Here is a 26867-nt window from a genome sequence, read left to right as displayed (position 1 = left end):
TTACCAGAATGGGGGCAGTGTCAGAGGAGAGAAAGGGGCAAACCACTGCAGTATCTTTGCCAAGAAAACCTCAAATCAGGTCAAAAAGAATTGGACATGATGGCTAAAATGACCCAACAACACAAGCTGGGGGTCGAGGGTAAAGGGAGACTACAAAATTAAGTGACTTGTCCAGGGTGACCAGGCCCCATGAGTCTGGGTCTTCTTGAATCCTTGGCCAGTTCTCTATCCAATATATTTCACTGTTTCCCTGTGTGTAGATTTTCATAGAAGTGACCTTCTTTATCATTTAATTTGGCTAATGGTAGTAAGGAAATTGAGCAGCATTTAGGTTCATTGACTTGCCCAAATGTCACACAAGAAGCAGCAGGGGCATGCTGGAGCCCCCTCACTGGAGCCAGCTGTAACCTTTTCAGTGGGAGCGTTTACACGTCAGACAGCAGCAATGCTACAGGTCAGAGCTTGATGTACGCTTTGGGATTGTTTAGACCTAGCTTCAAATCCTAGCTCTTCTCGGCTCCAAATCCAGGATGTTCTCTACTACAGCATTCTGTTTTAAGATAATGCAGAGCTTTTAATATTGACCTAAGTATAAAATGTGAAAAAAGATGCATTTGCCAGAGAAAGATAATTTAAAGCATTTATGCCAAATATGTATCATCTTTATATTATCTATTACTAAGACTTTTCCTTGGGATCATTCTTCTGTAGCTGCAGGGGACCTCAGATGCAATAGGGTCTGCTCTTCTCCTTTCACAGCATTTACATGACTTATAAAGAACAAAGAAAGTCATAGAGACTTTAAGGAATATCTCATGATAAACTTTTAAGGATTGTTTTGTACTGTTCTAGGTCATCAAACAAGGCCTCACGGCTAATTCGTTACTAGACAGAGGCATGCAGCTCACAGGCACAACTTCAAAGTGAGTAAAAACGGTCTAGCCTCCTTTTAACTTAGACTCGGTTTTATCCAAAAGTATGTCTTTCTGAATTCAGTTAGATTTACTCCATTAAAGAGCACAGGAAGATGCTGGAAAAACGATGTTGGAATCACCAGCCTCTTTTACTTACAGTATTTATTCAACCAAAGCTAAAAGCATTACTAGCAGAATTTTTATGACACACATTGTGAGACAGTAGTGTTAGCTAACAGTTATATAGCTCTTTACGGTTTGCGTACATCATCTTATTTGATGATTTATGATTTCGTACAAAGTTTTATGTAAGACAATTTAGCATGTGAACTTAGTATTTGATGGTAGTAAGATGAGACGTCCCTAGTATCTTGGACGGATTCCTGTCTCATCTAGTTTTGCTTCTTACTCTTCATGGTCAGTCTGCCAACTGTCTGTGATTGACTTTGTAGCCTTTTAATGATGTGGCCTATTCACGAAAAGCTCCTGGTCATTCTGATATCTACTTAATTGCTTGAGATAAGTGAATTTTAGACTCAGGTTCATGCGCTTCCATAGTGTCTTTCTGTAGTGTTTTAGAATCAGTAAAACATTGCTCTTCTGAAAATATATTACTCTGAATGACTCTAGATCATGTTTCAGAATTTGGAAAGAGTTAAGTGCTTACTTGGTTTGACTTCCACAGTACTCCATACACCCCCTTGGAAAAGAAAGTCATGGATAACACGGATGATGAAACATTAACAGAAGAATGGACCTTGGATCAGCCCGTCTCCCAGACCAGGACAACGGCCATCGTGGAAGTGAAGGGAACTGTAGATGTTGTTTTGACTCCCCTGGTAGCTGAAGCTTTAGACAGGTATTTCATTTAAAGTGCATTGCTTCAGTGATCAAACGATGCTCCTGTAAGTGAACGTTTGTAGTAACCTTTTTGAGCAACCTAAATAACAGAATCACAGTGTGCAAAGGAAATTCAGATTCCACAAATATTTACCCAACAGCTGCCATGTGCAGGGAGCTGAGATTATGTATTAGCAAGGCAATGATAACAATATAGATGATGATTGTCAATATGCCTATGTGGTTTTGTATCACAAAATATGAAAGACTTTCCACATAGAAGGTAGAAGAAGTAAACCATTTATTCAGACACCAGAGAACCAGATCCCAAAACCAGTGAGTCCAGTCTGTCACAACAGCAAAGAATGCACAGTATCACAGCATGGAGCCTCGTCATCCCATAACCTTCCACCCCCCTGCCGAGACCTTCCCACAAACTCACTGACAGCACAGCCTGCGCATCTGCTCTCTCCATCAGTTCTAATTGCTCTCTCTGCATTTCCTGTGACACACTTTCCTTTTCCTCTCAGCAAGTATCTCCCACCACGTGGGACTTAGGCTTCCTCTGACGTAAGCAGGTCACATGGGCCTATTAATGGGTGGGAAAGATCTTCAGATTTAAATTTCCATTACAGGCTGCAATGCAGAAAACAAGCTCAGTGAGTTCTTCCCCTCCAAGACCTTACCATCTACTAGAACAGCTTTCTAACCTAGACACCGATAAGGATGATGCAAAGCAAAATGTGATGAGGGTAAAGGAGAAATCCAGACAAAGATTGTAAAAACTGGAGGAGTGAAGGAAAGGGTGGGCATACGTTCAGATTAGCAACTACAGTTGCCCCTTCCACATCATGACTTTACGCATTGCGGTTTCAGTATGTCACGGGTTGGCATAAGAAATTAAATGGAGGGCAGTTAGGTGGTACAGTGAATAGAGCACCATCCCTGGAGTCAGGAGGACCTGAATTGAAATCTGGCCTCAGACACTTGACACACTTACTAGTTGTGTGACCTTGGGCAAGTCACTTAACCCCAATTGCCCTGCCTTCTCCCTGGCAAAAAAAAAAAAATTAGATGGAAATTTGGGGGGGAGTTTTGCGGAAGCCACAGACAACACACAAAGGCCAGCAGACAACACAGAAAAAGTTTAGAAACTCAGAAATGCATAATATGTATATATTACTATATAATATCAACATATTTTATCTTTTAATGCCATGATAATCCAGACTTCTTTTCTGGTGTGAAGGGAGAGTCAGAGAATTTTATGTGGATTTTCCAGATTGTGGGAGCGCTGTGTCCCTAACCACCTCCGCACGGAAGGGATAACAATTTGTTTAGTTTCTGCTGACTTCCAAAGATGGATTACAAAACGTAGCTCACATAGTCCCAAGCCTTTTTTTCATGGTGTATCTACAGTTATACCTGATCTTCTACTCAGAGTGTGTGCTGCCTTCCTGAGGGAAATAGATAAGAAAGTGATGACAGCATATAATTAAATCACACCATAAAACTGTGACAAATTATTCAAACTAATGGAGATGAGTAAGGGCTGGAGTCAGCTCGGTCTAGCAGAAAGTCACTTTGGGGCCTTCTCTGTATAATAGTATGCGTTAGGAGGGTAAGAGACTAGGGAATCATCTGGATAATGCCAGTGGAAAGGAGACAACTTATCCCAGAGTTCTTGTGGGAATGAGAGCCTCATCTAATTATGTTTCAGAATTGTTGCACATGCTCTCTTAGTGGTTCTCCTTCTCATTGGCTTCACTTACTCAGGTTACAGAGTTACATAAATTCAATGTTGGCCTCTTTTTTGCTACACACATTTGTTTTCCTTCCCGCAGATATATTGAAGCGATGGTTCACTGGGTCAGCACCCGGCACCCAGCTTCAATTGTGGATCATCTTCATGCCAAGGTCCTGAGAGAAGCCGTACAGAACAGCAAGACAACCTTCTCTGAAAATGTAAGATTGTCCCCCTCCCAGTCAACAAGCATTGACTAAGCGTCTGCTGTGTCCCCAGCCCTGGGCTAAGCACTGGGGACACAAAGAAAGGTGAAAGACAGCGCCTGCCCTCAAGCTGCTTACAGCCTAATGGGAAGACACCAGGAAAACACCTGTGCACAGCTAAGATGTAAATAGGAGATGACTTACAGAAGGAAGGCACTGGCTTTAAGGGGGATCAAGAAAGGCTTCCTGAAGACAGTGAGACCATAGGAAACCAGGGCGGCCTGGAGATGAGGATGGAGAGCATTTGAAGCCTGGGGGACAGCCAGGGGAGAGGCACAGAGTCAAGAAGGGGGCCCATCTTGTTTGACCAGGGATTTGGTTTGAAGGAAGGGTATTCCAGAAATGATAATACATTCAAACTGTAATATTGCTGGGATATTACTTAATTTGGTGCTTGTGGAACTTTCCTTGTGCTTCTTTTGAAGGAAGACATGGATGATTAGTACTGAGGATTGGTAGATGCAACCAAATACATTTAAAAACTTGAAGCTTTAGTTTAATTCTGTTCATAAAGTTGGTTTATTATTCCAAGTCTTTCATCAAACTATGGACTTCTGGAAGTGGTCCTCTGCTCTTATGTATCCCCCTTTTATTAAAAAAAACTCACAAGTCCCCACCCATAGAATCAGTTACTATATGCCTTCATTTTCGTGACAAGTCAAGTTTGGTGGGAGCAGGTGGGGTTTGATTACTTGAATCTGACATTAAAGAGTTTGGCTTATTATCTTTTAGAAGGAAATATGTGATTTACTTAGTGGTTCCAGCTGTGTGATCCAGAATATAGAATTGAAGTTAGACACTAGCGTTTCTATAGAGATCATTGTTCTAGATCTCAGCTTCATTTCCAGCATTTCTTAATCTAGTTGGAGGGAGAACCTTGGTTGATAGTGCGGTTATATTGGGAAACAGAGAGGGGGAGCAGAGGTTTCCTTTAACTGGAATGAACTTAAGATGCTTTCTGGAGGGTTCCTGTTTTCTTATCTCCAGATCATGGGATGATAGATTTAGAGTGGCTGCGATCCTGGAAACATTGACTCCTAGGGACGGTCATGGTGTGTGAGCAGCCTAGCTTCCTGTCGTGCTAACGAGGCTAAGTCACTTAACCTAGACCACAGTGTCCCTAACCCAGACAGTAGGAATGATAGAGTGCTGAATAACCTTTTGTGTGTTCTAGAAATGGGTGCTCTAATTAGGGGAGAAGGGATTGGCCAGATGGGTTAGAGTTTTGTGACCTTAAAGAGGGGTGGGACTGTTGGTTAGTAGTGTCTTTGTAGTCCAACACTGTACCTTTCTGGGGCCTTTGTGTTTTTGTACAATAAATATGAAGTGATGGTAGTGTATGAGAGGCCGAACGCAGATGGGGGTTGGGGGGTAGGGAAACACAAGTGAGTGGGAGCACCAGCTAGTTTGGGAGCCCAGAGGACCTGTCTCTGTCCCTTGTACTCTAGGCAAAAGATTAGAGAAGGTGCTGGTCTGCATCGGTAGAAAGAGTTTTCTTAGCACATTGCCTGGTACATAATAGATAACCTAAATGTAAGTAGATTGACTGAAAGTCCCCTACTACAACAGTGAACCACAGATCGAGTTCCTGTCCTTATTCCTAACTAGGGTGCAGAGCTGGCCCCCATACCTAGAATGCCCTCTTTCCTTTTGTCTCAGAACCAACCTCTTGCCCTCTTTCATGGTTCAGCTCAAGTATCATCTCCTTCAAGAGACCTTTCATTCATTGGTGTAACCCAGGGCAAGTCACTTAAGTTCTCTGGGACTCCCACAGCTCTCCAGATCTGTACATTATACACTGGTTCTAGGTCTTGGTCTGGTCTACCTTGGTGGATCTGCTGTTGGTGGAATTCCTGTTCCAGTGAAATCACAGTTTTCTGTAAAAGAGGGATAATAATTATAGCACCTCCCTTACAGGGCTTTTTGAATTAACACATGTAGAGCACTTTACAAATCTTAAAGTACCCTGTAAATGTTAGGCACTGTTGCTCTTAACTATCATCATCATGTTTATTTTGACCTTTGATCATAAAAAAATATGATAGAAAAATGAGTGAGACAGCAGGTGGACCACACAAGCCTCCAGCACTTTGGGTGAATCATCTGGGGAATCTTATGCCTTGTCTTAATCACTCCAAGTGCGCAGGGATGTGCAATAATTTCAGTGAGTTGTTCAATTAAAGAGTGTTAATTAAATGTTGTTTTTGTTGTTCATTCATGTCCAATTCTTCATGACCCCACTTGGAGTTTTCTTGGCAAAGATATTGGAGAAGTTTGCCATTTTTTTTTCCCAGCTCATTTTACAGATGAGAAAATTGAGGCAAACAGGGTTAAGTGACTTGCCGAGAGTCACACAGCTAGTAAGTGTTTGAGAGTGAATTTGAACTTGAGGCTTCCTGACTCCAGGCCTGGCATTCTGTGCACTGCACCACCTAGCTCCCCATTAAATGCAAGAATGTACCAAATACTTTGTTTCATGCGCTTCATAAAGTGAATTATCAGCAGGACTCTTGGCCCTTCTCCAGAGTTAAGTCTGTTTTCCTAGAGGTAGTATAATTGTTATCTGAAAAGTTGTTTGTGTATCCATCCGTCTGTCCATCCATCCGTCCATCCATCTGTCCATCTGCCCTCCACGTACATGGCAGCTACATAGCCATTGAGTTCCTTGCTCTTCAGCTCACTTGATTAGTTTCCCATCCAACAAACTGAACTTGAACGTTAAAGCTCCAGATCTGGGGTACCTGCTAGGCCAGAGATTCTGAGCCTTGGAAGCTGAGTCACTTGGGTTTCCAGCCAAAAGGACCTTGCAGGTGTGCTTAAAAAGAGGAGATGTTGATAATCCTGAAAGTGGTTAACAATGCAAATGTTGGTAAAAGAGTCACCACCATTTCCTTCTCTTCAGCTGTCCTCCAAGCAGGATATCAGAGGAACAAAAACTGAGCCCCCGACCACAGGACATGCCAACCAAGGGCAAGCACCGACAAATCTTGTACCCAAGCAAGATAACGTAACCATCAAAGGTCTTCAGGCCAACGTTAGCATACCCAAGGTAATCATTTCACTGGCATCTGGGGGAGAATATTCTGAAGAATCTCAGCACTTTATCCACTTGGCTTTCTGAACTGTTGCAGTTGAGGGATGATTTGGATTTCTTTTAGTTAATGCTAAATTTTGCACGACTCATTAAAGGCACGATGGGAATGTAAAATCAAACTAAAATGACTCTGGCATTATAATGACAATATCTGGCCAGGTGCTCAAGTGCAGGCTTCCAACATTTTTAATTGGATCATGTGATTAATTTACTTTCGAAATTTTGCATTTTCATGCTTGTCATTTAGCACTGCATCAGAGACGCGAACTTTATTAATCTTACACACTTTTGAAGTTCAAGGACAAATGCTGGGTTTTTGTCAGAAATTTTTAAAAATTATAATAATACTTTAGTTAATTCAGCTGACGTTGCTAACATTTCTTTGGGACGCTTTGTATTTTAGGTAAACTTGTGTTTATTGCAAGCATCAGTAGAAGAATCTCCTACAGCTTCTGGGAGAAGTGTGACTCATGTTTCCCTTGTGGCATTGTGTTTTGATAGAATTGCTACACAAGTTCGTATGAATAGGTATAAAGAATTTTTTTCCTTAAACAAGAGTATTGTATTTTCGTCCTGCAATTTAATTTGATATAGTGAACCTTTAAAAAATTAAAAAGAATAGCTGTTCTCCCTCATATCCCTGGAAAATGAAATTTATGTTTCACAATATCTAACACAGCGGTGGGGAACTTGCCACAGGTTCCCTACCCCTGAGAGCATGTAAGAGTAAATTAGTTGTCAGAGCAAGGAGTCGGAAGTCTATTTTCTTTATGAACAAAACATAAAAATTAGTTATATTCATTGTAAAAGTTACTGTTTTTTTTAAATTTAGAAATTGTTGATCACAGTCAACCTTAGTTTTAATATCACATAGAAGTGATAGTAATAACTGAATGACTCATATATTTACAGTAAAATTGCTTTTAAGATTTTTAATTTAAAATTTTTTAAATTGCTCTTAATAAGAGGTGTGGTTGAAGACACACCAAACAATACAGAACCTGGCAAGACGTCAAACTGGGAAAGATACGTCCAAGCCAGCAAAATGCAGCCTCAGTCTTCTGGTTCCCTGCGATCTAACGCTGGAGCGGAAAAAGGCAAAGAAATTGCTGCCAAGCTCAACATCCATAGAGTACATGGACAGCTTCGGGGCCTCGATACAACAGGTAGAACTATACCCCCGGATCATTCTTCTTTGACTTGAAAAATTGTCTATAGAAAGGTGTTCCCTGACCCCCTCTGGCTCTGCAGGCCTGGACCAATCCCAGAACCTGTTGGGTTGCCAGGCTGCTCTTCAAGACCGTAAGTTACAATCAGGGGCTGATTGGCCACAGTAGAGAGAATGGCCCATTTGGGAGTTCCCATTCTGAATGGCATCACAGGTTTGGTCAGAAGACAGAAGTGATTTTGTTTGCCCCGGACAGTGTGACTGCTTGAATCAGCTCACAGGGGCGAGTCCCATGTTAATATATTTAACTCTATGTTGCTCATATTCAGAAAGAAGGACCAGAAACGAGACTTGGTTCACTTATCTCCTGAATGTCTCTTGATGTTAAGCATTCGCTCTTCCTAGAATGGGCAGGAACATGAAGGTAACCATTTATGTTTTCTGTTCCCTTGTGTTGAACACGTTGGAGGCAGAGACAAAGTATGTAAGTAGCCGTAGGTTTCTGAGGAAGAGCAATGACCGCAGGGGAAGTTAAGTGCATTTGGGGGCTTTGAAGACTTCTGCCCTCCTTCGTGAGGTGGCCTGATACCCAGAAATAGCAGAGGATTTAAGAGTCAGATGCTGACCTGGCTCTGAATCCCAATTTCCTCTCTGTAAAACAGAGAGAGCGATACTTACGGAGCCTGAAAATGAAGTGAGAATATGCATGTACAGCCAATGTTAATGACAGAACTCCAAGCACTGTGTGGACATCGGGTCTTGTTACTATCTTGTCTGTGGAGCAAGGACTGATTGTAGAGTGTGGAGGGGGAGGGGTATCCAGGTAGGCTGGAAAGACAGGTTGGAGCCAGGTGGGGAAGAGCTTTAAAAGCCAGAGGCATTAAGATCTGATTCTACAGGCCATAGGAAAGCACTGGACTCGGGTGAAGAGGGGGGTGACACCGTCAGATCTGCACTTGAGGACAGTGCCTGTGGTGACATACAGCTCTGATGACTGACCTGAATTGGGGAGAACAATGAAGCTGTTACACTGATCCAGGCGAGCGGGGATGAGGGCCTGGACCAAGGTGGGAGTGGAGAGAAGGGGACACGTGGGAAAGATGTTTGTGAAAGCAGAAACCATAGGATTTGGCAACTCATTAGGTGTGTGGCATGAGGGGGAATGAGGAGTTAATGTTGATGCTAAGTTTATAGACCTAAGGTAGTAGGAGTATGATGGTGCCTTTGAGAGACATCAGGAAGTTTGGAAAGAGATAGGCTTTAGGGGGTAAGAAAATGAGTGCAATTTTCGACATGTTAAATTTCATATGTCTCCATGATATCCAGTTGGAAATGTCCAGCAGGTAATTGGTGATCTAGGACTAAAGCTAAGGGGAGAAACGGAGGCTAGGTATATGAAGTTGATAGTTATAGCCCATGGAAGCTGATAGCATTACTAAGAGAGAGTACAAAGCAGAAGTTTTTAGTTTGTTTTTGGATCGTGGATCCTTTGGCAGCCCAGTAAAGCTTTTGGATCCCTTCTCAGAATAATGTTTTTAAATATATAAAACACAAGACTGCAAAGTAAAAACAGAGAGACAGGGCAGTTGATTAAATGATTGGTAGGTTTTAGCAAAGATTTTTTTTTATTGAAGGGGTAAATTTGGGCATGTTTAAAGGCAGTAGAGAAGGAACTAGGTGATAAGGAGAAGCTGGAGATTTGAGGGTGGGGGAATGATTGAGGATGGAGTACATTGGAGAGGATAGGTCAGGATGTGATCAAATGTCCCGATAAAGGGCTAGCCTTGGAAAGAAGAGTTGTCTCTTGGTCAGAGATTTGGGAATAGAGGAGGATGTGGGAGATGGTGTAAAGGGATTTGAGACAAACAATGGCTTGAGTTTTTTTTTCCAAAACTTAAGAGGGAGAAAATCAACTAAGAGAGAGGGAGGAGGGAGTATAGGGGCTTTTAGGAAGGGAGAGAATATTCAAATTAATTTTTGTAGGGAGTGAAATAGCAACGCGCTTGTGGAGGCATGAAAAGGCTTCCTTGTTGCAGTGAGGCCACCGGTGAGGTTAGAGGACATAGATCTGTATTTTCCCCAGAAAACATGAGGCAGATGATGGCAGTCATCCAAGGCTGAGGTTTGGTGACAGAAAAGCAGTGGCAGGACCAGAGGCAAGGGATTCCAGAGCAGAGGACAGTGTAGAATTGAAAAGGACACAGGATCCCACTGTGCTTACTGTCAGTTAACTGTGAAAAGCATTTGATTTAATAGAGCATGCGTTGAGTTCATTCATGAGTCCTTAATGGTTACAGAGAGTTCTTTTTAGTGAACCTCTTACCATGACTATCAAACAAGATGTGAAACATGGAACCAAAGGTGTTTGCCATCCTGTAGAGTCTGTTCATTGAAGAGACCAAATGGTAGGAAACTGTTGTCCTGTTCCGACTCAGCTGCCATTTCTGGAGGGAAGCCAGCTGTTGATTCTTCTGAGACTGATCTTTTGGCCTTGGTCTGAGTGTACCAGCAAAGACTGAACTCATAAAATGTCCAAGCAGTTTTGCTCTGGAATAAAGAAGTATTGGCTCAGGTCTAGGAAGCAGGCCCAGGGTCTCCTGAGCTCACCAGAAGGACAGAGGAGGGAAGTGGAGGCAGAGCTGCCAGGTCCTCTGTTCTGTTCACAGTGCGTGGGCTGGACCCTTTGTAGCTGCCAGTTTAAACTTCCCTTCCTGGTCCTTCCATCACTTTCCATTCTCCTTAGCCACTGATCCCCTCCACACCCTCTGCAGTCCTGTCATATTGGTGGGCTTGCTGCTCCTTACATACAGCAGTCCATCTCTGTACAGTGGCTGACTCTCCCCATTTCTTTCCCTTGGCATCTTTGGCTTCCTTGACTATTTAGCTTAAACTCTGCCTTCTTCAGGAGCCCTTTCCTGAATCTTCAGCTGCAGCTGCCTTGGGAATGTGCATGTCTCCTCCATTATCCTCCATTAACTACAGTTAAGTCTGCTGGCTGTTCTCTTGTGGCTCCTCTTCTTGCCTCTGCTGACTAACAGCCCATTTACCAGAGTTTGCACTGGCTGTGCAGGCAGGACTCCTCTCTGCTTCCACCAGCTTTGGGCCCATCTACCTGCTGGTTCCTTTTCCTCCTGATCAGTTCTGGCCATCTTTTGGGCAGTTCTGACCCAGATGGAAGGGCTTATTCTGTTTCTCTTTTGTATCCTTTATTGCTAGTCTTTATGGGGCCCTTTTTTAGGTGTTTACTGGGATTGATGTGGAGGACCAGGCTTTCTCTATGATCCTTTACATCACCATCTTAACCAGAACTCCTCTCAGAGCATTCTTTTTTAAAAAATAATTTTATTGCTATCTTTTGTTTTAACATCACTTGAATTTCCCCTGTACCAACAACACATCAAAAAAAAATCTGAAAATATATGCAGTATTCACATCTGTGGCCCTCCCACCCAGCTCTGCAAAAGAGCTGGGGGAGAGGGGGTGGAGAGGCTGCTTCTCCTGCTTCTTCTCTGGGACCATGCTGTTTCTTTATAATTTGGCAGCATTCACTTCTGGTTGTGTTGTTGCTGTAGTCATGGTGTATACTGTTTTCTGTCTCTGCTGACTTCCCTGCATCGGTTCATATGAGTGTTTCCATGCTTCTCTCTTCATTATCATTATTTCTTACAGCACAGTAAAATTCCATTACCTTCATGTGCCCTTATTAGTTTAGTCTTTTCCCAGCTGATGGGCATCTACTTCTTATTCTAGATGCATTAGTTTTGTTCATGCACAAGTCACTTCAATTTCATGCAATCCAAATGATGTGTTTTATCTTTGGTAGTGGTCTCTATTCTTTGTGTGGGGTGTGTAGCATGTAATTTTCTCTTCTTGCTTATTTGCTTTTGGGTGCCATGGGAAGTGTTATTGCTGATTTTTTAAAAAAAAATTCTAAATGATCTATGCCTGAATTACCTTAAAAAATCTTTTACATCAGAACCAAGACAGAACCCTAATTATCGATAGGGTACTTAGAGACAGATAACTTTCTCAGAAGGATCTTTATTTATGTGCATCAGTTTACTATATGGAGATTTTCTGGACTAGCCTAAGAATATTTTTTCTCTTTTTTTCACAAGCGGGGAAGCTGAGTGCTAAATGAATTTGTTTTGTCTACATTGTGATGAGTTAATGGAATGTTCATGGTGGACGTCTCCAAAACTAAAATTATAACCATCTTTGGTTTTTTACGCCCATCAGTTTTTATTCTAGATTTTTAGGGTAGTCTTTCTTCCAGAGCTGAATTTAGTCAAATTGCCTTTGAAGAGTTATATCCTATTTCTCAGATTTTCCTCTTTTAAAAAAAGTAAACAAAAGCTCTATATTACCTAAAGAATACTTGGGAATTTAAAAGGTTTCATGCTAATGAAATACATGTTACCTTTTTTATGGCTTCACTCTGTTCGTAGTTAAAATGGTTCATAATAACTTCAAGCACCCATGACAGAGCTGTTGTCATTTACTTTCTTTTGGAAATAGATAATGGGACCTGTGCCATCACTGCTATTCCTTTTGAGAAGTCCAAGGTTTTATTTACTCTTGAAGAATTGGATGAATTTACTTTTGTGGATGAAACTGATCATCAAGCCATTCCAGATGTCACTCGAGTCGGCCCTAGCCAAGAAAAGTGGGGCTGGATCATGTTTGAGTGTGGCCTGGAAAACCTGACGATAAAAGGTGAGTATCACATGGGCAGGTGGTACTGGGGGTTTTACAGTGAAATTCAAGATGTTTGGAGTAGAGGTGTCACTGCTTTCCTGAAAGTGATACTGGAGAACAATCAGCAGCCAAACCCTTAGGAAGTACCCATTGTGTGCTGCTGTACCAGGCATTGGGGAGACAGTCAAAAATGAAGTGGTTGGTATCCCCAGTGTGCTTATATGCTTCTGTTTGTTGGTGGATGGGGAGTGGGGAGTGGGAGCCAGGAGAGGCCTTTCGTGGAGAAAGTAGAGCTTGAGCTGAGATTTTAGGGAAACAAGGAAGGATGAAAAAAGGTAGGGGGTTTGGGGTACCAAAATACAAATTTGTGCCATCCAGGGAGTTTGCATTCTATCAGAGGAAACAACAAAAACCTCTAGCAGGAGTTGGCAAACTGCAGCCCAAGGGCCAGATCAGCTGCCACCTGCTTTTTATAGCTGAGAATGGTTTTTAGATTTCTAAATAAAGTTTTATTTTATTGCAGGCAGGATTTGGCACTTGGGCCATAGTTTTCTGACCCCCTGGTCTGTAGATACACACAGTTTGTATAAAATAAATACAAGGAACTTTTGGGAAGGTGGATGTGAACACCCATGAGCATAGGTTAGGAAAGGCCTCCTGCTGAAGGAGGCCCTGGAGCTGGTTGTTAAAGGGAACCAGGGATTCCAAAGGCAAAGATGAGGAGGGGAGTGCATTTTAGGCTGGGGGATGACCCATGGGAAGGCTTCAAGACTCCAGGACATGGAGGGTGTGTGTGTGTGTGTTTAAAAAGAGCAAAGTTTAATCTTCATTAAGCTTTCAGTTTTAGTTATATAATAATATTGAGAAAAGCTCTGATTTCTTCAAATAGCGGCGACTCCTACAGATTTTTTATGTAAACGTCTTTTTGGTAGAGAGAATGATAAACAATTCCTTTTATTCAGGAATTTATACAAATACCTCATAGAATAGCATTCAGACATTTTTCTGTTTCTGGTTTAATAAATGAACATCTGTTTTTATAGGAGGAAGACAGTCTGGTGCTATTTTATACAATACTATTGGAATTATGGGTAAATCTAATGCCACAGAGAGGGGTGGACTGCTGACATCCAATAATTCTTCTGATTCCCCAACTGGCAGTGGTTATAATACTGATGTATCTGATGATAATCTTCCTTGTGACCGAATAAGCCCCTCCTCAGACATAAACGGAAATTCTATTTCAGATGAACAGGTTGGTGACTCAGCAGGTTTTTTGGAGCGCATTTGCTTGCTTTGCTTTAAAAGTTTATCATTTCTAATTAAATCGTTGATGTCAGTGTTTTTTGAAAAATATTCATTTGTCTACTTTATAGGTAACAGACTTTTTTTTCCATCTTTGAATTTCCCACATCTTAAATATAATAGGCACTCAATTGCTGAACAGAGGAATTAAGATGAGAAACTAAGAATATTTTTAATAGTGGAATAAAAGGCTTTCATGGGATTTAGATTTCATGAAAATCTAGTCTCAAATTATGTCATTTAAATCCTGAATCTGTTTTCAGTCAAATTTTAGGTAATGAGCTTTGAGTGGGGCAGTCTGTTAAAATAAATTTAATCCACAAAAACAAATAAACATATGCAAAATGAAGAATAGAGTTGTATATGCAACTTTAATATGTCATGATAAACATTTTAACAAAGTAAAACCAAATAATCAGATAATCCCTAAGCATTTTTTTAATGTAGGCCTTTTAAAACAATTCTGATTTAAAATTTTTTTTATCGATGTCCTTTGCTTTTACATTATCTATAGTTTCCAACATACTCTTCCTTGCCCCTAGAAAACTATTCCTTATAACAAAGAATGGAAAAGTAGGGAAATAAATAAAATTCTGCAAAAACCAACATGTAGAAAAATTCTGATTGTGTGTGCTGCTCAATGCCAACAGTCTAGTGCTCACAGTCCCAGATTTGTGCAAACAAGGAGGGAGGTAGGAGGGAGGAGGTGTCTAAGCTTGGTCATTTTTATTGACAGCTTTCAGTTTTGATTTTTTTTTGTTACTATCATTTATAGTATTGTGTATTACACAGTTCATTTTGTGAATTGTGTAATTTCTTTTTGTTTCATTTTGCCATCAATTCATATAAATCTTTCTAGGCTCCTCTGTATTCATATTTATTTCTCTTTATAGCCCAATAATATTTACTTACATTTATGTACCACACTTTGTTTAGCCACTCCCTACTTGATAGGCTTCTACTTTTGAAGAAGCATTAGTAAATGAACAAACAAAAAGCACAGTTTCTCCATGTCCCCTTCTAAGTCCACCTAAAGTTCTGTTACCTTTGGCATTCTTTAAGAGTGTGTATACATTGCATGCATACACACACACACACACACACACACATACATACACACACATATACATAAACACACATATGCACACACTAGAATTCACTGTATCCTTCATTGTTGCAGTGATGTCATCTGTTTGATTGATTAAAATAATATTCTAGATGTTTTTCCTTTTGCTTCCAATCTTAGAAATGATTTTAAAAATATTTAGGTGAATGATCCAGTTATTTCACTTTATAATGTTTTTGAGAAATAGGTTTTTCACCTATCTTTTATTCATTGGGTTGTATATCTGGATTCTCTGTTCTGTTCCATAATTATCCACATGACTTCACCTGTCTGGGAACCTCTTTCTTCAGAATCCGAAAGTAGAGACCATGGAGAAGAGCTCTTGCAGGATCATTCATGGAAGGAAAGAGCTCTTCTGCTTCCATGTTTTGGAGAATTTAGATACCCAAATCAACAAAGTATCCCTGGTAGAGGCGACGGAACTTTGAGCCACAAATTAGTACTCTGAGAGGTCGTGGTTATAGATGTTTTATTGTCCCAGCTAAGAAACAATGCTTTGCTGTGCTTTGGTCCTCATGCCACCACTTGCCCCTTGTGTGACTTGGGAGTCCTTGAACTTCCTGGGGCTTCACTTGACTTATGGTAAAATAAGCATCAGAGGAGAGCCTGGGTGATTTCTGAAGGTCTTAGGATATCACAGGCCTACAGAATGTTAACAGTAACGAAGGTCTATTGGTGTGTGTCTTTCTATATGTGTATGTAGGATGAAGGAGTTGAATCAGATGATTTGAAAAAAGATCTCCCTCTCATGCCTCCCCCACCCGATTCCTGCAGTATGAAGTTGACTATCAAAGAAATTTGGTTTAGTTTTGCTGCTCCAACCAACGTGAGATCACCTGCACACACCTTTTCTAGGTGAGGCTATACAAGTTCATGAATTTTAATGTTTGAGTTCTGTTTCATTTTTTGTAAAATACTTCTTCAATTTTACCTATTTCTTGAAATGTATGTTCTTGTGATAATCTGGTTACCTCCTCATGATATAGAGGTGACCTTGGATTTCAGAAGGCAGTGTGTGCCAGCAGAGTTTGGGTCCTGAGGGTCCTACCCAATGTGAAAGGCTTTAGTTCATGGACTGAGGGACAAACTGTCTGTTCAAAGATCAGCTTAGCAAAGGTCAAAAAGGCTGATTGTACAGTTAGCCACAGAGGAATGCTGTTCTCCTACCACCACAAGTCTCAAAGACCATCCACTAAGTGATTCGTCTCCACCAAGGAAACCACTGTACATTAAAGTATAGGAAGAAAGTGTTAGAACTTGAATCTATATTGTTTTTCTGAAAAAATAAGAAAGAAACAGAGCTTTCTTAATATTTATTATGTGGATTGACACTAGTTCCCTTACTTGGTCTGAATTTAAATAATAAGGGTCTACAGGGGGACCAAAGTCTTGTGAAAAACTCCTACAGCCCTAGATTTAGAAAAGACTTCAGGGAACATCTATCCCAACCCCCTCATTTTAGGAAATTTATATAATTATTATTAGTTTTTACTGAGCAAAAATATTTCTGTGCCACTTGTAAAATAAAAATATTTGAAAATACAATTTTATCTTCCATCTCATCGTTATTAATTTCTGGTTTTTTATTTTAATATGCACATTATATAATAGTTCATTAGGAGACACATATAACTTATAAATAAAAAGACATATTTTGGTAGTGCATGTCCCAAAATTGTTACTGATGGGAATGCACGATTGAAACCATTTGGAGACCACTGTATTAAAGCGTGGAGAAGGTTTTAAGTTGCATTGTTTGAATGCCTGCACGGACATCAAGGAGCCTTGACATGTGCTCGACTGAGAGAGAGAATTTTCATGGCAGAAAAGGCACTAGGGTTCCTAGGATCACCGGCAACTAGGTTTCTTAACCATTGGATCTCAGTTTGTCCATCTGTAAATAGACAATCAAACTACCTTCTTTACTGAAGTGTTGAGGGTTAGTGAATTAACGATTCCAATTATATTTATGTGGAACAAAAGAATTTTGGACTTACTGTAAAAAGTACTTTGAGAGCTTCATTAACATCTGTATTGCTATAATTTTTTGTAGACATTTCTGTGCTTTAAAAAGTTGAATTTCTGTTCCATAGATATCACCAACTGAAATACATGCGATTGTCCAAAATTATTTTTTTAAAAGTTCCTTCTGTCTGGTGAGAATGAGGTCATAAAACAAGAGGAGTGTATTCTTTTAAACATCTTGGGAAAATCGCCTTTGCCCATTAACGCCTAGAGATTTGTTTAATTGTGCATATATTTAGCCTTTATAATTTGTTTTTAAATAATGGAGACTGCATTTTTTAAAACATTGTAAATGTGATCTCTTAGCCTGAATGTGTATCAGTCAACTAGCCTTGACTAAGCTCCTCTTTTGTGCCAGGCATGGTGCCAGGGGCTGGGAATATAAAAACAAAATTGAAACAGACACTGTCCTCAGGCAGCTTACAGCATAATAGTGAAGACCAACATGTACACGTAGAGGTAGATGCCAAATAGACTGGACCTCCCATCTGTGCAAAGGTGCAGAACGGGAGAGTCTTCTTAGACCTCTTCTTGGGGGCCATGCTGGTTCTTTATAATTCTGCGGAATTCCCTTTTGATGGTCTTGTCTCCCATTTATATTGTTGTCATCGTTGTGGATATTGTTTTGTTTATTCCACTGCTGGCTTCTCTGCATTCTTCACAGTCATCATTTCTTCCAGCATAATAATACTCTGTTACATTCATGTATCTGAATTTGTTGATTTCCCATTTTTTCCCATCACAAAAAGTGCTCCTGTATATATTTTCCTGTATGTTGGAGCTTTCATCTTGTCAGTGACTTCCTTGGGATATAAGCCTTCTTGTAGAATCTCTGGCTCAAATGGAATCATTTTATTTGCATAGTTCCCGATTGCTTTCCGTAATGGTTGTACTGATGAAGAGCTCCACCAATGCCTGCCTGCCCAGCGCCTCCAGCATTGACAATTCCCATCTTTGGTCATCTTTGCCAATTTGTAGGGTGGGAAGTGAAACTTCAGTGTTGTTTATTCAGTGTGTAATGGCATAAATCTTTTATTTACTCATGTTTTTCTTCTGTCTGTATGAGTCTGTCTGCTCATGGGTTGTGTGGGTTATAGGCCTTTTATCTTTCTTACAATCACTCCCACAGTGATTTTGTCATCTCCCAAGGGTTCAAGTATTATCTCTATACAGATAACTCTCAGACTTGTCTGTAGCTCTGATCTCTCTTTTGATCCCTGTTTCAGCATCTACGAGTCAGCTTCCTCTGAAACGGCTCTACCTGGAGGTCCTCTAGGCACCTCAGATTCACTGTGTTCTAAATGGAGCACCTTATCTTCCCCCCTCTTCCATACTTCTTAATATTGAGGGCACCACTCATTGTCCCAGGTTTCTAACTTCAGAATCATCTATGTATCCATCTACCCTTTGCCTTACCTTCCGATGTCCATTCAGTTGCCAAATCTCTTAATTCTACCTTTAAAACATCTCTTGTATCCATACTTCCTTCCACCCGCAAGGCTGCCATCCAAGGTCAAGCTCTCATTAATCCTCACCTGGACTACTGTAACAGTCCCCTGATTGGCTCTCCTGCTTCTTTTCTTCTATCCACTCTCTCCAACCCACTCCTACCAAACTAATTTTTAGAAGGCACAGACCTGACCACCCACCTTTTCCCAACAGGCATTCCATCTCTACTTTTCCTTTGTTTGCAAAGGATACCCCACATATCTGAAGTGCAGCCCCTCATCTCCACTTTACTCTAAACCCTCTTCTTCAGAACTCAGCCTGCCTGCCACATTCTGCCAGGGATCTGAGAAGTCATCAAGTTCAGCCTTCTCATTTGACACACAAGGAAACTGAGGCCCAGAGAGGTTACGTACTGTGCTCAAGGTCACATAGCTAGTAGATGTTTGAGTGAGACTTGAACCCGTGTCTTCCTCCACGCCCAGCCCCTTATTCACTCTTCCTTGAAGCCTTCCTTTCGTGGGAAGAGAATGAGCCACTCCTTCATTTCTCAGATTTCCTCATATTATACTCTTGGTTTTGTCTTTATGTCCCCAGCATGGTCCTGTTTTCACATTTGCCTTATGAAGAAAACATCCATTAAGAACTTTGTAAGCTGTGTGGTAGCTTCAGCTCAGTAGCATCACTTCTGTCTAGTTTCAGATTGTGTAAATAGAAGACCACCTTTAATCCATGAGGGTATGTCATTGAAATGTAAATGCAGTCTGATAATGATAATGTTTCTTGTAACTAGGCAGCTGAATCTTTTGAGTACTGCTACTCCAGCTGTAGGTGCTTGGCTTGTTCCTATTGATCAACTCAAGTCATCTTTAAACAAATTAGAAACTGAGGGAACCTTAAGAATTTGTGCTGTGATGGGATGTATAATGACTGAAGCCTTGGAGGTAGGTACATGCTATTGGTATTTTTTTTTAACAGTAAAAAATGTAAAGCCCATTTTATTTGAGTAACTACATTTCGCTTGCATTTTACCAGTAATACATTAGCCCGCATGATATTTAATTACCAGTAAATTCTTATGTGTAGGAGGATCTTTGATTGTTTCTGCATGCCATTTTCTGATATTTGCTCTTTGTTTCAGAATAAAAGTATGCACTTTCCTCTAAGAAGCAAATACAACAGACTTACTAAACTTGCTCGTTTTCTCCAAGAAAACCCTTCATGTTTACTTTGCAATATCCTACACCACTACCTCCACCAGGCAAATTATTCCATCATCGATGATGCTACAATGGTGAGTTACTAAAAACAAGAATTAACTTCCAGCCTGGGGGAACCTGAATCCTCTTGAGGGCCTCTGAATAGCAGGGAGCATTCAACTTAGTTTTGGCATCCATACTTTAAATTTCACAGTTATGCACGCAGAATTTTCTTTAATGAATACAACTATTGGTTTAAAAGACTGTGTTTCCACATTCTGTCCAATCCAGGGGAGCTGGAGTAGAAAAGAAAGCAGGGATGACAGAGGAAAAGATGATGAGAGGCATATGTGAATAGAGGTAGAAAAAAAGGGCTGGAAAAGGTTCAGTAGATTTAGGGTATCACCTGGAGGTAAGTTTTGCGTTTCCCAGCTATTCCCTTAGACTGTCTTCAAGCTGTGGTGGACTAGGCCTGCCTCAGGATAGCCCCCTGGTTTAGGTTTGACATGGGAACAGAAAGTGCCATCCTCCCCATTCCATTCAGCAGCTAACAGCCAGCCACAGCAGGGGCCACTGAGAGAAGCAGCCTCAGAGCTCACTCTTGTGCTCTGCCCTCTGAGCCTCGGATGCGAGGCTGGAGCTCCCCCATGATGGTCCTGTACCAGATGGTCAGGAAATGAGGTAGCAGCCGGAGCCTTTAGAGCCCTGAGCCAGTCACATCTCAAGGACAGTTTCACTACCTTCCAACAGAAGCCTGTCTTCACTTCATGGGGCAGAGATCCACCGAGGCTCCTGCACCCACCGACCACCAAGGCATCACAACAGTATCAGTGGCCTTGAGGTTGGTCCACTTTTCACATTTCTTTGCTCTTATTGGTGAAACTCTTGGAAGTTCTGACTGGGATGGTTATGGTGAGGTGGAGCAAGAGTCTGTGATGCAGCGACGTCATCCAGAGTGAACTGTTCTGATTGAAGTAATTATTGATATGGTCCAGTTAGGTCTTGGTTTTGTTCTTTGGACACAGAAGGCCAGGCTGGCCATTTTTTAAAACACATGCTTCTTGTTTGACGGAAGGAGTAGTTAAATGGATAAACACAAATGAAATTGGTCACTATTTCTACAAGGGCATTATTGAAGAAAATATATTCTAACAACACATAAAGTAAAGGATTTTCTAAAATTTAAAATTGGCAATCTGTTCTGTTGACTTCCCAAACCTCAGTATTAAATTTTGTCGCAAATACTTGTAATCCTCCAGATTTGCTCGTTTATTTGCATTCTACTTGTCCACAGAATGTCTGTCACTTTTCTGGAAATGTCACATTTTCCTCACATATTTAAAACAAAACTAGATGGCCTCCAAGACCTCTTCCGTCTCTAAAGTTGTGATGTTGGTAGTTACTTGATTTTTGTATGATGAGATACTTCCTTTGCTACCTCATTTGTTACTTGAATTTGCCAAGTCCTTTTGAAAAGTACTGGGGCAGGAATAGAGGGGCTGCTTCCACTCCAGCTCCATTTGTCATTTCACACACTCATTTACCCCGACCCAGTCCCATCATGTCCACTTCATTTTTGGAAGGCTGTTTTAAACTATCTTATTGTTGCAGAGTGATGGACTACCTGCCTTAGTAACTTTGAAAAAAGGTCTGGTTGCCCTTGCAAGGCAGTGGATGAAATTCATTGTGGTCACACCAGCTTTCAAAGGTGTCAGCTTACACAGGCCAGCTCAGGCCTTGAAACCCCAGGCTGTGGTGAACCATGACCACGAGGATGGACTGGGACTGGACAGTGCTGGTGGTCTTCAGAGCGATACCAGTGCCGACGGTGCCGAATTTGAATTTGATGCAGGTAATTTTGTAATCTGAGTTTTTGCCTTATGAAGACTAATTACTCTTTATGGGATGTTTACGTACCACACTGAGGACACTAATATTGATGGCATTTGAAATTAAAATGTGGATGGAGAACAAAGTATAATGTGTAGACCAGAGGTCCCCAACCTTTTTCAGTGATGGATCTATTTTTCATTTTCCTGAAAATGTTAATATTACAACAGAGGGGGCTGATGATATAATCACTGATGGCATTGAGTTAGAGTCAGTGGCAGCAACCCGCATGCTATTGATACAGTCATTTAGATTAATTTTTACTCATGATTCTGCTGTATTAAGTAATTAGAAATAAATTAGAAAAGAGAAGCTAAATGACTGTCCCAATAAATATGAATAGCAGAGTGAAGATGAATGTCTTAATTAAATACTAGTTGCTTAGTGCACTACTTCATCATTCTCCCTTTGGGGAAGCTTTAAAAGTTATTTAACTACCCTCAAAAACATATCCTGATGCATGTGAAAATACTATGCTTCTTGCATAGTACAAGTTTCTTAGGTTTACATTATTTATATATGGATTCAAAAACTTGAATAAAAGATATTTATTCCTTTCCTGATATTGAGGGAAGACACAGTTATATCAGTGGAGAATGAAGTAGTGATTTTGAAAAGGAAAGTTAGCATTTAACATAGATCATTTGCCATAGGAACATGTAAATCTGCATACAGTTGTCCCAGTCTGTACTGGTTTTGTGGTCAAAGACTAATCAATTTATAGTTAATTCATTGATTTTTGAATGTTTCAGCTACTGTCAGTGAACACACAATGCTTCTAGAGGGAACGGCCAGCCGGCCTCCACAAGGGGGTGTCTCTTCTGGACCTGTAAGTGGAGCTGAGATCATGAGGAAATTGTCAAAGACACACACCCACAGTGACTCTGCTTTAAAAATAAAGGTATGGTCCAGCTGCTTGGGAGTTGTTTGGCCTTATTTTTCTTCACCGTGTGCATTTAAATGAAGAGATGATGATCTTTAAAAATGATTTAGCATTTCCTATAATTTTGTTAGCCAAATCATTTTCAATTTTGAATTTAATGTCAGTAGAGATTATAAGCATATTCTTTTGAATAGATACAAGCATTATCAAATAATAGTACTCAGTGCTCAAGGCTGGGCAGCAAGTACCAAATGATAATACAAAGCTTAATTTGCCCTTTTAAGGCTGTACCAATCACACTACCAAAAGAATAATTTATCAAACTTGATAAAATAACAGTAGTAGCATCCATTTAAATAATCTTTTTGATGGTGGTTGTTTCTATTTCCATTGTTGTAGTGACTCTGCTTGCTTTGCTTTTCATCAGTTCATGTAACTCTTCCTGTGATTCTCTGTATTCATGTTGTTTCCTCCATCCAGTTACATCATCCAGTTACTACAGTTTATTTAGTCATTCCCCAGCTGGTTGGCATCTGCTTGATTTCTAGCTTTTTGTTGCTAAGAAAAGCATTGCTATAAATACTTTGGTATACATAGAACCTCTTTGTTTTTGACCTCACTCAAATATATGTTTTAGTCACTCTCTTCCTTTCCACTAATTCACAACTCCACTAGCAGCCTTAATCTGCTCATCTTCCCATAGACTCTGCAACAATGACCATTCCCATCTTTTGTCATCTTTTACTGAGTGTGAATTAAAAAGCTCAAAGTTTTGTTTTCCATTTCTTTTGGCATGTTCTTTCATGTGGTTAATAGTTTACAATTCTTCTTTAGAGAATTGTTCATTTATTATTTTGATCATTTATCTATTGGGAAGTGAAATCTCTACCTTTCATTAAGTACCCTCAGAGGACTCTGGGAGTGGGGAAGTGTTGTAAACCTGGGTTGCCTCCATGAGTAGGAATCTGCTCCTTCTGCATAGAACTTCACCTGGTTCCCTATGGGCTACTTAAAGTCACTTGGTCAGTGCCCTTTGACGTTACTAGGAGAAGCCTCTTGGAACATCTAAGAATTTGCAACCCTTTATAACAGCAAAAATCTGGAATCTGTCTTTCCACTGAGTATTGTGAACATGGGTCTACTTTGTTCAGTGCTTTTGGTTTTATAAAGGAATGAGTGGTATAATGAATGAAAAAGTAGTTATTAAGCACTCCCTTTGTGATAAGTCCTATAGATAGAAATAGAAAAGCAGGATAGTCCCTGCTGCCAAGATGTTCTCATGGGAGAGCAGCACATAAAGTTTCAGCTCCAAGTCCAGTGGAAAATCACAGTGGAACTTAGGCGTCACTTGTTCTCTGGGACCAGATTAATTCATAAAACCTTGTCAGTTTCTGATATTGAAGGATTTGATGGTGCCTCCAGAACGCTGCCCTTAGTGGCCGGGGCTGTGGAAGAGGTGGGGGCTGTAGTACCTCCAGAGGCAGTTGCCAGGACCTGTCTCTGCAAGCGTCTTTTTTCTGTGAATTGATGACTGTGATGGCCAGGGTGCAGGCAGGACCCGTGGGCTGGTGGGTGCTGCTATTCTTGGGGCTCTTGGGCTTATTTTCCTGTTGGCAGCAGTTGTTGTTGATGGTACAGGAGACAGGCTCCTTTCCAGTGGCATTCGCTGTTGATGGTATTGTGCAGTGTGTTTAAAATCTCCACTTCAGTATGTTTAAGTGGCTTCTTTCTTTAAACGTTTTAGTAGGGACAAAGCCTCGCTTTCCTGGTCTTGCTTCCGTAAGTTAAGGCATATGAGTTACCACGGTACAGTGACAAAGTGACGAGACTCAGAGCCCTGTAGTGTTGACAGCGTGTGTGCCCCTTGGCAAATGGCTTAGCTTCTCTGAACAGCCTGTGTGTGCCCTCGAAGAAGTCAGGATCAGCCGTGCAAGTAGTCAGTTGTTGGTTCTTGTCATTTCTAATCATTATCAGTAGTGTTATTACCAGTGGATAGAGGGCTGGATTCAGAGTCAGGAAGACCTGAGTCTGAGTTTTGGCGCAGACGCCTGCCCATCGTGTGACCCTGTGCACACTACTGATAAATGAATTTGAATGATCAAGCATTTCTTAAGTGCCAGCCTCTGTTCAGCATGGGCGGAGCTGGGCTCTAATCATAGGATTCTTGTAAGGATCGAATGTGAAAACATGTGTAAGAGCACTTTGGATACCTTAAAATGCTCTGTCCCGGTTAGCCGTTAGCTGACAACCTGTCATGACAATCAGCCACTAGTGTCACCAGCCAGAATGACTGGCATTGAGCCAGCTCCTCAGTTACCCAGCAGGGTGTAGCTGGTCTGTGCTACTGAGAGGCCAGGGAGGAGGGGCAGGAGGAGGAAGGGCTCTGGGGGGAGAGAAAGAATCCAGAAATGGAAATGAGAGGCTGAGGACACATTTCTTCTGATTCCTATTTGTGCCACCTAGGGAAGACTGAACTTGGAACGTTAGAGGCAACCATCGATGGCTCTTTGGCGGCTCTTTTATTTATTTCTTTTTCATGTTCTCAAGGGACCTATTCAAGCCTACTTTTTATGCATTTATTGAATTTATGGGCCACACTAAGATGGCTGTTGAGGTCCCTTCTAACCCTAAAATTCCATAGTTCTTTCTTTGTGTTCTTCTTCAGGGTATACATCCGTACCATTCTCTGAGCTACACCAGTGGGGACACGGCCACCGATTCACCAGTGCATGTGGGCCGTTCTGGGATGCCCGTCAAAGAAAGTCCAAGAAAGGAGAGTCTGCTCAGCTATTTGACTGGGAGTTTTCCAAGCTTGCATAATCTCCTGGAAGGGACTCCTCAGAGAAGTGCCGCAACAGTTAAAAGTAGTTCTCTGACAAGAACAGGTATTCCTTCGAGTTAAGCAAGCATTTATTAAGCATCTACTGTATTCAAGGAAGTGTGGTAAGCACTTGAGGTGCAGAGAGAAAAATTGAGAGTCCCTATTCCCAAGGAGTTTATATTATTGGTTTGATAACGAGAAGATTGCCCTTAAAGAAAAGTTGGGGTTTGGGGGTTTTTTCTTAAGTGAAACTAGTGTTTATAGTGCAAATTCTGTTTTTAAGTGGAGGCTTCAACTACATAAGTAACTTGCTGCAACTAAGTTCTGAGTTTTTTGAAGGCAGAGACTATAGCTTGTCTGTGGTGTGTTTCTCCATCAGCACCATACATTACAGGGCGTTCAGTAATTGGTGGTTCATGTTACCCTATCCTAACTCATCTTTGGGAAGCCATTGTGTTGGTGGCAGTCCATTGGTCCTTTTGTCCTCTGTGCTCATTACATCTGTCCTTAGTATCATTGGCATTAATGATCCTTGTCATAAGATGGGCTTCTTTCTGAACCAACTAAAATTTCATTTCATACCTCTTCCTGTAACGATAAAAATAAACGTTTGTGTCATAACATCAGTATCATACAGCGTGATTTTATAAAAGAGACTGCAAAATACTTCTCCACTACTGAGGAATAATTTCATAATAAGCTTTCTGTCACTTTGCAAATAACACAATCAAAAATACTGTACTCAAGGAGATATATTTACAGGAAACACGGTAGCCACAGACATGTTATCCGAACATCCCTTGCTGTCTGAGCCTTCCTCTGTCAGCTTCTACAACTGGATGTCAAATGCCGTGGGCAATCGAGGAAGTGTGGTGCAGGAATCTCCCGCCCCGAAGTCGGGACACAACAGTCTTCCAACAGGTACTGTGGAGTTGAGCTTTTCTTCATGTCCCTGGAGTTTTTTCACTTTTTTCATTTTCTTGGAGTTCTGCTTTTGAAATATCACAGATGTGAAACTTCTGTGAAAAGTTGGTGGGATTTGCAGCACACTAAACTTTGTAGAAATTGATGTCAGCAGTTTGCGAAATATGTATCACTGCTTTAAATAAGAGGATTTATATCAAACTGTGTACATTTGGGAAAGGAAATTGACCCAAATATAGAACCCTGTATAAAGTCATTTAAGACAAGATTGTAGTGTATGTTTGAAGATTAGTCACCACAGAATAGAGAAAAAGAAAAAAATGCAAGATAAAATTGCGATATTTTATACCTAGAGAGTGTGAATCTTTTTTTGTATTACTGAGATTTCTCTGAGGCATAATGTTCAGAACCAGCATTCATTTGTTCATTCAAGAAATATATAATAAGTCCTTGTGGACTCATCAGTCCTTTGCAGAGCTTGTAATTAAGAAGCAAAGGGCATTTCCATCCATAGATAGCGAGGA

At 40.8% G+C, this 26867-nt stretch overlaps 1 protein-coding gene across 1 annotated transcript in view; it reads left to right on the top strand.

Annotated features, from left to right (window-relative positions):
• The window catches only part of KIAA1109 (KIAA1109 ortholog), a 211491-nt gene that overhangs the window by 93887 nt on the left and 90737 nt on the right, over positions 1-26867 (top strand). Inside the window, exons 30-44 of the mRNA XM_036763063.1 lie at positions 853-923; positions 1600-1773; positions 3599-3719; positions 6667-6813; positions 7262-7386; positions 7825-8024; positions 12545-12742; positions 13768-13979; positions 15859-16010; positions 19420-19570; positions 19768-19920; positions 21437-21677; positions 22468-22616; positions 25264-25483; positions 26182-26340. Of these exons, the coding sequence (XP_036618958.1) occupies positions 853-923; positions 1600-1773; positions 3599-3719; positions 6667-6813; positions 7262-7386; positions 7825-8024; positions 12545-12742; positions 13768-13979; positions 15859-16010; positions 19420-19570; positions 19768-19920; positions 21437-21677; positions 22468-22616; positions 25264-25483; positions 26182-26340 (2473 nt within the window). The remainder of the gene's footprint in view (positions 1-852; positions 924-1599; positions 1774-3598; positions 3720-6666; positions 6814-7261; positions 7387-7824; positions 8025-12544; positions 12743-13767; positions 13980-15858; positions 16011-19419; positions 19571-19767; positions 19921-21436; positions 21678-22467; positions 22617-25263; positions 25484-26181; positions 26341-26867) is intronic.

The sequence above is a fragment of the Trichosurus vulpecula genome, chromosome 6 (genome assembly GCF_011100635.1).
Source record: "Trichosurus vulpecula isolate mTriVul1 chromosome 6, mTriVul1.pri, whole genome shotgun sequence".
NCBI classification, from domain to species: domain Eukaryota; kingdom Metazoa; phylum Chordata; class Mammalia; order Diprotodontia; family Phalangeridae; genus Trichosurus; species Trichosurus vulpecula.
The sequence above is the reverse complement of the archived record's forward strand: the minus strand, read 5'-3'. Positions and strand labels throughout refer to the sequence as shown.